General features: G+C 37.1%; 1 protein-coding gene across 2 annotated transcripts in view; it reads left to right on the forward strand.

Annotated features, from left to right (window-relative positions):
• LOC126297780 (histone-lysine N-methyltransferase trithorax-like) overlaps positions 1-12,598 on the forward strand; it is a 221,568-nt gene that overhangs the window by 168,499 nt on the left and 40,471 nt on the right. For both annotated transcript variants that reach the window (XM_049988962.1, XM_049988961.1), the window contains 2 exons: positions 2,419-2,580; positions 6,294-6,406. In XM_049988962.1, coding sequence (XP_049844919.1) covers positions 2,419-2,580; positions 6,294-6,406 — 275 coding nt within the window. The remainder of the gene's footprint in view (positions 1-2,418; positions 2,581-6,293; positions 6,407-12,598) is intronic.

Here is a 12,598-nt window from a genome sequence, read left to right on the forward strand (position 1 = left end):
CCAATATCATGTTGGACCTCTTTTTGCTTGGCGCAGTTCAGCAGTTCAACATGGCATGGACTCAACAAGTCCTTGGAAGTCCCCTGCAGAAATATTGAGCCATGCTGCCTCTATAGCCGTCCATTATTGCGAATGTGTTACTGATGCTGGATTTAGTGCATGAACTGACCACTCGATTATGCCCCATAAATGTTTGATGGGGTTCATGTCTGGTAGTGTGAGTGGTCAGATCATTCGCTCGAACTGTGCGGAATGTTCTTCAAGCCAAGCGCAAACAATTGTGGTCTAGTGACATGGCGCATTGTCATCCATAAAAATTCCATTGTTGTTTGGCTGCAAATAGTCTTCCAGAAGCTGAACATAAATAAGTCCAGTCAATGATCGGTTCAGTCGGACCCAGTCCATTCCATGTAAACACAGCCCACAGCATTATGAAGCCACCACCAGTTTGCACAGTGCCTTGTGACAACTTGGGTCCATGGCTTCATGGGGCCTGTGCCTGACTCAAATCCTACCATCAGCTCATATCAACTGAAAATGGGACTCATCTGATCAGGCCATGGATTTCCAGTCATCTAGGGTCCAACCAATATGCCTACGAGCCCTGGAGAGATGCACTGTTGATGTCCTGGTGTTAGCCAAGGCACTCCCATTGGTCATCTGTTGCAATAGCCCATTAACACCAGATTTTGCCACAGTATCCTAATGGGTTTCTGTTGTTATTTCATGCAGTGTTGCTTCTCTGTTTGCACTGACAACTCTACACAAATGCTGCAGCTCTCTGTCGGTAAGTGAAGGCAATCACCCATGGTGTTGTCTGTGCTGAGAGTAATGCCTGAAATTCAATATTCTCCGCACCCTCTTGACACTGTTGATCTCAGAATGTTGAATTCCCTAATAATTTCTGAAATGGAATGTCTCATGTGCCCAACTTCAACTGCCATTCTGTGTTCAAAGTCTGTTAATTCTCATTGTGCATTCATTATCACATCTGAAACCTTTTTACATTAATTACACGAGTAAAAATGACAGATCTGCCAATGCACTGCATTTTTATGCCTTGTATACGTGATACTACTGCCATCTGCATACGTGCATATCACTATCCCATGCCATTTTACACCTCAGTGTAGAGTAGTACAGATGAAGCAAGAAAATTTGTATTGACAGTAGCTTTGCAGAAGGCAGTAGTTAATCCCAATACGAATGAATTGCAGTGTCCAGGTTCTTGGCTACAAATTCAGTGATTGCAGTATAAAAGATTTGAACCTGGGAAAAAAAAATCACAAGACAACTGTGCTAAAAAGGAATTTTACACCATGCATATATATGAAAGGGAAAGAAGGGATGTCTAGTCGAGCTCAACATTATAAAACAGGAACCGCTCTACTGTGAAATACAACCAGCTGGTAATTTGAAGAAAAAGGACATGTTAGCCTTGTTACCATACATCCTTCCTGTTCACCATGTGTTCTTTTATTCCCTGAAAGAAACTATTGAGGGCAAGGATAACTGAATGTATTTTTGTTTTAATTCAGACTGAAATTCATGCAATTTGTACACAATTATGATGTTGATGTTAATATTGCTACATGTAATTGTGCTCAGGTATTGTTAATTCAAAGTGAAATTGTTAGTTCAAAATGAAATTAAATTCATAGACTTTATTAATTATGGTCATAATATTAATATTACTACACTTAATATATGCTCCATTATTAATAATATCCATTAATAGACTCAGTATCCCTATATGCACTTCATTTAGGCTTTCTTACTTTTTCTGTACAATTTTTCACAAAATGTACAATTTCTCAAAATGAGCAGAATTGACTTACATAATTATGCCATATATCCCTTCATATGAACTGCAATAAATGCACGAAATTAGTTGTGAAAAGTTTGTGGTTTAGGTTTAATCCACACAAAGATCTGCAGTGGCGCTAACTATTGTTTTTATGAGTTGTGTGGCTAGTAGTGAAACTTAAATATGGAACAGCTAATGAAGCACACATACTCGATTGTATTGAATTGTAATGTTAGTTGCTACTTTGTTGCACACCTGCCTGCTCTGTAATGGTGGTGATCTTCCTCCAATTGTCTCAAAACACACTCTGCAAAATAAGTGTACATGATTATTTTGAGAACAGGTTGCCTTGAAAATTGTAAACTTTTTACTGTGATTTGAGCAGTTAACTGTCAGTTCACCACCTTCCACAAAAAGCATAATAGAGTTGAATTATGAAGTTCAATTTGTTGCAGGAATACCCAAAAGAAACATCACAAAAGATGATATGAAATTAGGGACAAAACACTATTAGAGTTCCCATTAATACACAAAAAAAACCATAATCTCACCTCTACCATATTTGTAAAGATGGTATAATGTTACTGACACCTAGGATAAATTTGTTTTAGGTATGTTCAACATGTCTCCGATGCAAGAGCTGTGGTACTGAAAATGTGACTAATTTTGTGGGTAACATTCCACTCTGTAAAGCATGCTTTAAACTGCGACAGAAAGGGAACTATTGCCCTTTGTGCCAGCGTTGTTATGAAGATCATGATTATGATACCAAGGTAAGTTCCCTGTCATTAATAATAGCCTGACGTAGCAGTTAACGCTGCTTTCTTTGTGTATGTTACCAAAAAATATCCATAACATATTTTCCTGTAATTGATTACCTTATTTTCCTGTTAAGTGTAGAATACTCAGTTTTTTTGCATTCAACCATTAAATGGTATTTTTCCACTGCATATAAAAGTGTGATCGCTCACAAGCTATTAGTTTCATTCTTGTCTAATTTGTTCTCTTCGCAATTCAATTTGCCATTGTATTGATTGCTGATGGCTGCATTAGATTTTGTATACGAAAGCTTCTTGCTCTGTGCATAAAGTAGGAATGTACAGCTGCTGGCAGCTGCAGTAAGTAAATAGAGTTCTCGGTCTCAATTTTTATTTCAAATAAATATTCTTATGACCAAATAGCAGTCATTATTTCTATATGATTGTGATCTGCCCTGATAGCTGTGTGCGTTAGCATGACGGCACTTCCAGGATTCTGGGAGGTACATCGTGAGCTGGTCGGCATAGATGTGGTTTTTAGGCAGTTTCAAATATCTGACTAGGTGAATACCAGACTGGTACCCATGTCAGTTACATGACTCATAAAAATTTAGAAAAAAACCTTTCACAGACTTTCCTATTGTATAACAATAGATGCAGTCTGGTGAGGTACACAAAATTGTCAGGGGGGGGGGGGGGGGGGGACATTGCCAAATCCAGTAATTGATGTGGTGACCCTGTGAAAATACAGGAAAAAGATTATTTCTTTATGACTTTGGAATCAAAATTTATTTTAATTTTTATTTCCTAATTTTTTAAATCACAGTGTTTTGTGTAAATCCCAGGAGTATAGGCGTGAGATTACCTAACAACTTACTTTTTTTGACAAACACGTTATATTATTATCTAGTAATAACTGTGTCACATTTCTTTTGTAAAGTAACTTGATGTTGTTGTGAACTGCTCTGAAACAAGCAACAGTGCTGTTCAGTGGTATTCTGAATCATCAGAATAGTTATTTCTATAACACTTGGTGAAACATTGATGTTGGACAACAATGAAAAAACCTTTTAATGAAAGTGGCCTATTCGTTAGGTTTTTTTTGTGTTCTGATTACTGATGTGATAATTAAAAGAGGAGAATTATATGCACAATCACAAAATATGTGTGCATTCTTCCACTGTCAGACTGCAATACATGCATGATCAAGTGAAAAATACATTAAAAGAGGCACTATCATTTTTGTTCTCAATTTGTTAATTCACTTCCCTTTTTGCACAGTTAACAGCTAACATTATTTTAAATTTGTCCTGTGGGGTTCCTGCATGTATCAGTCAAAATATTTTTGTAGCAAAAAATGACCCCTCTACATCACAAGAGCTATAGGCACAAATTTGAACAAACATACTTGTGAGTGCCAGATGAAGTTCTTCATTCATACTTCAACCACAAAACACTTCCATCACTAAACAAAAGAATCTGTAGTCTAGGTTCCTGCTTATGACACTGTTCGGTTTGTTCTTTGCCATGTAATCCATGTAAAAAATATTTTATGGTGCCTTTTTGTAATCCAAAAAACTGCCTGCAGCTTAGAATAGAGTGCAAAGTAAGTGGAAGTTCTGAAAAATGTTGGTAGGTGCCACCACAACTAACTTCTGCCATCGAATATACATAGCGCTACACAGGCATGCTTAGCAGGCACAAAGATAAATACTGGCGCCAAAACCTCTACGTCAGTAAATAAATTAAAAGAAAAGGTAGAAGAATGTAAACATAATGCCATGTATTCTTTCGTGTTTGCTGCCTAATGAACTACGAAACTGGAGTGAGACAAGAGCAAATGCGGAAGAATATACATATTATGTCATGTTTATATTCATATTATTCTTATGCTGAATAGTGATACAGTCAGAAATGAAGCACAGCAACTGACTAGATTTTTAAATCTAAAATGAATCCAATTTTTGTACAGAATGTAATGTACTAAAGAGGCGTCTGCAAAGATTTTCAAACGGAGAAAATTTTTCGCTAAACTCTCATTCAGAACATCTATCATACGCAGTCTATTATTTGGTTCCTTGTTATCAAAGAAAGCTGCAGTGTAAGTAACAACAAACAGCAGTCTCTTGACATTATTTTGCTATATATATATATATATATATATATATATATATATATATATATATATATATATATATATATATATATATAGCAAAATAAGAATCAGAATGCGACATTTATGACACAGTACAATAATGAATTTTCAGCTTAGAATGACGTAAACACATATAACAAAGAGAACGGCACTTATCAGATCATAGCAAAATAAGCAATCGATTCAAACCAGACGAAGCATGTGAAAAAGGAAGGGTACGCGTATAAATGCGGATGGAGCGCCTGGCACATAGCAATGGCTACTTGGCAAAGCTTAAGAGTTAAGCTTACGACTCAAACCAAACTATTGTAGCTGTATCTTCATCCATTCGACCTCAATTGTGTCTCATGTTACAATGGACCAACTTTGTTTCGATTTGAAAGTGTGATCTAAAACTTTTCTCCCTCCTGCAACTGTAGCGGTCACGCGGCTCCATACTGAAGCGCCTAGAACCGCTCGGCCACACCAGCCAGCCTGCTGTAAGTGATTCAATGGTTAGAAGATGGGTCAGGCTGTTCAGTGAAGGTCGTGATCAAGTGCACGATGAAGAACGATGATGATAATGATGATGATGAGTGGCTTGTGGGGCGCTCAACAGTGCGGTTATCAATGCCCATACAATGAAGAACGAAGTGGACGCCCGTCTGAGGTTGCTGATGAACTGGTTCACACAATTGAAGAGGAGATTAAGCATAACCATAAGTTTACGCATAGTGCCCTTGCTACGGAAGTCCCACAAATGTCACGATCACTAATTCATGAAATTGTTACTGAAAAACTGAAATTTTGAAAACTTTGCTCGTGTTGGGTACCCAAAATTCTTACTGAACAACACAAAAAACAATGGAGGGGAAGTGCACTTCAGTTTTTGCAACACTACAATGAAGAAGGCAATGGTTTTCTTTCTCGGATAGTCACAGGGGAAGAAACTTGGATATTGTACGACACCCCTGAAACAAAACGGCAGTCAGTGGAATGGAGGCACACTTCATCCCCTACGATGGTTAAGCCCAAGCAAATCTTGACACCACGAAAAGGCATGTGCACCGTTTTTTGGGACAGAAAGGGCATTTTGCTGATTGATGTCTTACCACGAAGCCAATCAATCAGTGCACATTGTTACTGCGAGACCATTAAGAAATTGTGCTGCGCAATACAGAACAGGCGCTGAGGATTACTGTCAACAGGTGTTGTTTTTTTCCACGATAATGCCCGACCTCACACAGCGAATTTGACCAAACAACTCTTACAAGAATTTCACTGGAACACATTTGGTCATCCTCCATACAGCCCGTTTGTGTACCAATGTAACGTGATATTATGAGCACCAGTTTGAAGACAGGTAGATATTGATGATAAAAGATATTTTACCAGTCCACTTCCTAATTAGTGAATTTGTCACTGCTACAAAAATCAGTATTTATTATTTGATTTCGTTCTAGAAGGGTTATGTTTGTGTAGAACCGTGTGTGTTGTGCTAATGTCATCTTGCAACATAGTGTTCAGATATTTAACTTTTTGTTATGCTTTATGCTCTGTTCTGTTTGTAATATGTGATACTGTCTTACCCTAGATGATGGAGTGCGTGAAATGCAATTGCTGGGTCCATTCAAGATGTGAAGGACTTTCAGATGAAAAATATCATATACTCAGCTACCTTCCAGATACTGTAGAGTTTATTTGCAGGTAAGTTTGCAATTTGAAATAGTAACGGTAATTCTGTGAAAATTATTTAACGAAAGGACTTGAACTGTTTTGTTTGTGTCTGTGTTTGGTATCTGAAGAAAAAGGAATGCATTTATCTCGTTAAGTTTTGGATTGAAGACATGGAAAATTTGCTTTATCATAGCAATCTCTCTCTCTCTCTCTCTCTCTCTCTCTCTCTCTCTCTCTCTCTCTCTCTCACACACACACACACACACACACACACACACACAACCTTATTTATTTATTTATTTTTTCCCCTACTCAATTTGTCGTTACTGATTGGTATGGTCAAGCAAATTCTCATTGTCTTCAATCCATGCACACGCGACATTTCAGTCCAGTAATGGTCTCACTTTTCATCACCATTTTCGGCAAATTTTGGATCTCACTATACAGTTTTGTGTTGGGCATTTTTCCTAGGAATTTATGGAAGGGAAGTCCATACATACTCAACTGTACCAGCTTTCTTCCTTAAAGAAGGATTCTTAGTGTCCAAATATATTGATCTTCTGTTAGCACTCAATGAAATTATCACAATTGGAGACTTATTCTTCATTACCAGGTAATATTGATGTCCACTGTGATTTTTAGGTCTTTTTGATCATTTTTACTTTGCATATAGTTGTGATATTGCTACATATCATTCCCTCATGAAAATTTCTCAATATTGTCTTTGTCTGGTTGTGTTTCTTCCAAGTGCAGTGCTTTATTCTGTTTCATTCGTGAATATTTTTCTGTAGGATCTCGCTTTGCTACTGGATAATGGAGTGTGAAATGTGTAGTAGCTGATTCCATTCAATTTGTCACAGGGTTATTGCTTTTATGGTAATTTTTCATACATTTTGAAAATAATTAGGCCCATGGTGCTTCCTCATGTGCAGTGTTAGATTTTAAAAACATCACTATGTACTGTTGTCCACTTAGTGCTTTGCGTCTAAGGAAAGTTTGTCCATGTGCTTTTTCATTTTCGTGATTTTGGCTGTACAAAATACAAACAAAATTACAATGTTTTTTCAGTTTCACAAGTATACTAGGGACCAGAAAATTCTCATTTGTGATAAATGTGAATTTAGATGCAAATTTTACCTCAAAATGTGAACTTAACTAATAAATGCTATTTCACAGCAGATTGTATCTAGATGCACTATTTTATCAGAAGTAGATTGAAATAGCTTTATTTTCTGCATGTAAATATATAAAAAAGTAAAAAACAATTGGTTACTGTTATTGCACAACATACAGTGAATCTCTATTTGAAAGGAGAATGTGCATAAAAACATATTTTCAAAATAACTAAACACACCGTGGCACAAATACAGCGACATCAGTGTGCTTGCTCTCATAAATTACGCTCTGGTGCCACGTCAGCCATTAGCAGAGTGATTGAATTGTGTCTCTGCGGTACATGCCTTATTTCAAGTTGTATTTAAAAATCAAAACAGATATGGTTAATCATAGTGGCTCCACCTCTCAGGGACTTGTGAGGAGTTGTACTAATTTTAGTAATTCACGTGGAAACAACTTTAGCTTATTGGACACTTAAAATTATCGTTACATCACAAACAGAGACAGCAGTGAAGATCCGCGATATCTTTCAAAATATTCCGTGTGGAGCTATTGCAGTTGGGGCCACTAAGACTTTTGCAGACTCTACCATATCTCATGTTTGAGTCATACGTCAGTCTTTTCATTTCAAATGAATTTCATCTGAAGTATTATTTATTTCAACAAAGTATATAGTTTTCATCCAAGAAAGGTACATTTTGGCTTGACACACAGCATCACAGTTGATTTAAAGGATATAAATTTGGTGAAGAGCAATCTATGTATTAAAGACACTAATTTGTATCATCTAGTTTCGATTACTTTTTTAACATTCTAAGCAGTATATTTGTCTACACAGAATGATTTCCAGCACAAGTGATCCATACAAAGTGTGAACTGTAAGTATTGTCATCATTACAGAAAATGTTTCTTCTACAGTATCACCTACATCAGTCAGCGTTGCTCGACAAACAAATTATGGCAGCTGTAATAGGTACCACATGCAAGTAGCTGTGAGCGGTGATATCACAGGCAAGTCGTGCTACAGAGAAGCCCCAAAAAATGTGGCATGCATGAATACAAATTTACAACTCATAGTAGAACACACACACACACACACACACACACACACACACACACACACACACACACTGTCTTTCTCATTTGTAGTAGCATAGGCTCACAGACTGACTGGATACCATCGCCTGTCTACCAAGAAAATTGATTTACGATGAAATGTGAAAGTTAGAAATATATTATTTTTTAAATGCATGATAGATAATTTTATTCAGTACACATTTCAAAGATTGGTCAATCCACTCACACACTTGAGACAAGCTGGCACGCTAACACTTCGTGTAGGTGTTAAGTGCTTAGCTTCTTTTGTTAGCCATTGTGTGTATATATTTTTAAGTCTGTCCTTAAATGTTTTTTTTTAAGCAGACATCTAATGGCTGTTAAATTGATGTCATCCCTCCTGGAATTACAGCAAAATCTGTTCTACTCTCTACTGATTTCCTCTTTACAGCTGGGTAGTATGAATAGCATACGAATCTGGTAACAGCATGTTTGGCAAACCTAGCTAGGCATCAGTACGATGTTGTTATACAAGTTTAATCCACTCTAAACCAAGTCCTCTGTGAACCAGCCATTCATTAGCATCTACCATAACACATTCTGGAAATACCTCGAACTTAGGTAACTTCTTGCGTTTAAAAACATTGAATTGTGGCGGTTTGTGGCCATTGGCTGTGCAGGCAAGCATGACAGATGTACACTGCATTTCACCACCTACAGAGATTATCTTCACATCTTTGTTCTCCAGTTGCTCCTAGGATGTAATTTCTTGGTATATCGAAATATACCAGAGTTTGATCCACATTACCTATCTGACCAAGAAGATAATGGAAGCTCCATATAGGAATACCAACAATGTAGGAACAGATAGATTGCTGTGTACAGTCAACAAAACAGAAACACACACAGTTCATACACACAAGAATGCTCACCTCACACACACGACTGCCATCTGAGGCAGCTTGGGCCAGAATGCCATTAGACTTTGCCTCGAGTCTAAGCCACAGCTACATTTTTGGACACCAAAAATTAGAAATAAGGTCGGCTTGCATTTGGGAAAATACAGTATATAAAGAATGACAACAGATGAGGTGTTATCTTTAAGATACAAACCACTGCACTTCTGCAGTTGGTAGTCACGTGTGCGTGAGGTTTGCTTTCTTGTGTTTATGAACAGTGTGTTTTTCTCGTTTGCTGATGAAGGCTGTGGCCGAAAGCTTTGTGTAAGTGTCTTATATTTGTGCCTTCTGCAACTTAACATGTCTTCTTCATGGAGAGTAGCAATCTGTCTCTTCCTAAATTGTTGACGAGGAAGATAATTATTTTTGGCGCACCTTCTGATTATGAAATGTTGAAATTCAACGAGTTTTTCCTCATAGTTTTCTGGCAGCTTCTGTGCAGTTGAAATGTGCCTACGATGAGAAAATCCTAAATTTTTTATGATACAGGCAACCCAATTGCGGATTCATTTGAAATTAACGATTTTCTGCTATCGAGCAACTCCGTGTAACTTTCACTTGGATAATTTCTGAATTCATGGGTAAGCACATCTGTCAGTGCTACCTAACAGGATCATTCAGCACAACTTCTAATGTATAACACCAGCCATCACTTCTCTTTTCAACTTCACAGTATAGTAAACATCTTTAAACCTGGCACTTTACAAAAGTACGAAAGTAGCCTTAAGCAAGGGGTGAAATCCAAATGTATTGTCTGTAAATGTTGAGCAAGCACTGCTCTCATTCTCCTAGGGGTCAATGGAAAAAACAAAAATGGAGTTAGGGGAGAGGAGGGGGAATGATGCAGTGGGAAAGTTTCACTCATTGCATGCACTGTGTATAACATATGATTCACGTCAGTCATGTGCTATAGTAGAAGTCTCGCATGGAAGTAACAAGGTTATGTAAAAGCTTGTTTATAAGGACCCTCTTGTTCAGATGTGGAAATTATTGGTACTCACGAATATGAAATTAATTTAAGGCAGTGAAACATTTATTATTGTTACATCATGAATATTAACAGCATTAATAAATGGCTAAATGTGCATCAGTGTGTGCCAGCAGCTTCCGAATCCTGGAGCTGTCGAAATGCAAAACTGTGCTTACCATGCTTGCCAACTTCTGCAGGTTTCTTAAAAACATGTTTCATTTGATCGCGCATGGGGAGGGGTTCATTTGTGTATTGCTATAATTATTTGAAAAATTGCTAAATTTAAAGATGAGCTATATTAAATTTGAATTTGCTGCCTGATAAAAAATACTTAGCATTTAATACTCGAAGTACTAAGACAATGGCTTCTGAGGCAAAATAACTGCTTGCAGAGGCTTCTAGCAGCATTTTTCAGAACTTCCTTAGACTTTTCCATTAGTCTGAGCTGCAGATACATTTTTGGACCGTGAAAATTGCCAATAATGTCAGCTTGCATTTGAGTAAATACATTATATAAAAATGACTACAGATGAAGTGTTATCTTTAAGATACAAACCACTGTGTAATTATAAAAGGCCTAGTCAGAATTCAAATGGTTTACACAGCAGACCAAATTAATAAAAATAGTAGGGAAGTAACAGGGCCTTAAAACAGTGTGGGAAAAGATACTTGTCCTTGATTGCTGTGTAAATGTTCATTCCCCCCACCCCTCCCCTATGTGCCAGATTTCAGTCTTGAATTAGTTGGTGACTTACAAGCGAAGAGCCTGTAGCAAGATCAGTTTTGAATTATTTACCTTTGCAGAGGGTTTGTAATTAAATTCAGGGCAAGCATTCTCTTTTTATCATACTTTTCCTCCCCCATACTGCAACCACTTTGAGTTACCATCACGGCATTCTTGGAATCTGAGCTGTTGACAGGGAAGAAATCTGACCTTACCAAATGATACTTCATATGCCCACATGCAAAAGGAACCAGAAGACGCCAGATATTATTGTAAAAATTATGATACTACTTACTCTGTGTAATATTTTTGTTATATCTGGATATGTCTCATAATAATATTATGCCACTATTTATGTGTGGGATATTTTAAAAGATTCTAGAAGAATGGAGTACCTCCCTATCACTATTTGCATTAAATATTACTAGGTAGTAGATACAAAGATTGTACATCTTCATACTGTCATCAGGAATGACTTTTCCATGCTTCTGCTAATCACCAATCCTGTGGCGATAACTTAGTATTGCTGTAAATTTGCAGGGTTTTTCTCATAACCTATACACTTTTGGGGTTGAGAATCTATGCTGTCGAAGATTATTGTAGTTGTCATTTTTGTAAAGCTCTTGTACATACCGTTACATACTGTAGATTATTAATGTGCTAAATTATTAGTACGTGAGGAACTTTATACTTGTCTTTTACCATTTTCATTTTGAACACCGTAGGTGGCTAGAAAGATTACTTTTCCCTCCAACTTTCTTCCTTTGTATAACTTCTTAAAATTCTGCAACGATTTTAAACTAGCCCCTTTGTTCTGTGGTAGTTACGTTTTATTGTTTCATTTTTGTCTGCAGTGATCTATCAAGATATTCTGATTTTTTATTTGTTTCGAAAATATCAGTAATTGTACACTTCAAATTTTGATGGATGGTTTTGGCTACAGAAACCTTTATTGGTTTGCTTCCCTCTCAGCCTAAATTTATGTTTTCTCTATGTAAAAGTTGCTGTTAAATGTGTGTGTAACACATGCGCTTGTGTGAAGGATGTAGGTTGGACTCCCATTGGCTTTCTCCAACCATTTAGTACTTTTAGTCTCCAAGAAAGAAAGAAAGAAGAAAATAAGGTGATAATTTTGGAAGAAGTGTATAATTTGTGATGGGTTTATGTGGTTGATGCTTGAGCATCAGAGAGATGACAAGATAACGTAAATGGCTTACAAAAAGGTGACCTTCAAAATTTTACAATATTTTTCTATCAATGTAGTGCTCACCTTCGTTCATGTGGTTATGAAATTGAGGGGGGGGGGGGGGGGGGGGGCGCTTGCAGTTAAGATGTACCTTACAAGAAGCACCAATTTGCAGAACGGGTAAGGGAGTGCATTTACAAGTGAAACTGGC

The sequence above is a fragment of the Schistocerca gregaria genome, chromosome X (genome assembly GCF_023897955.1).
Source record: "Schistocerca gregaria isolate iqSchGreg1 chromosome X, iqSchGreg1.2, whole genome shotgun sequence".
Taxonomy (NCBI): Eukaryota; Metazoa; Arthropoda; class Insecta; order Orthoptera; family Acrididae; genus Schistocerca; species Schistocerca gregaria.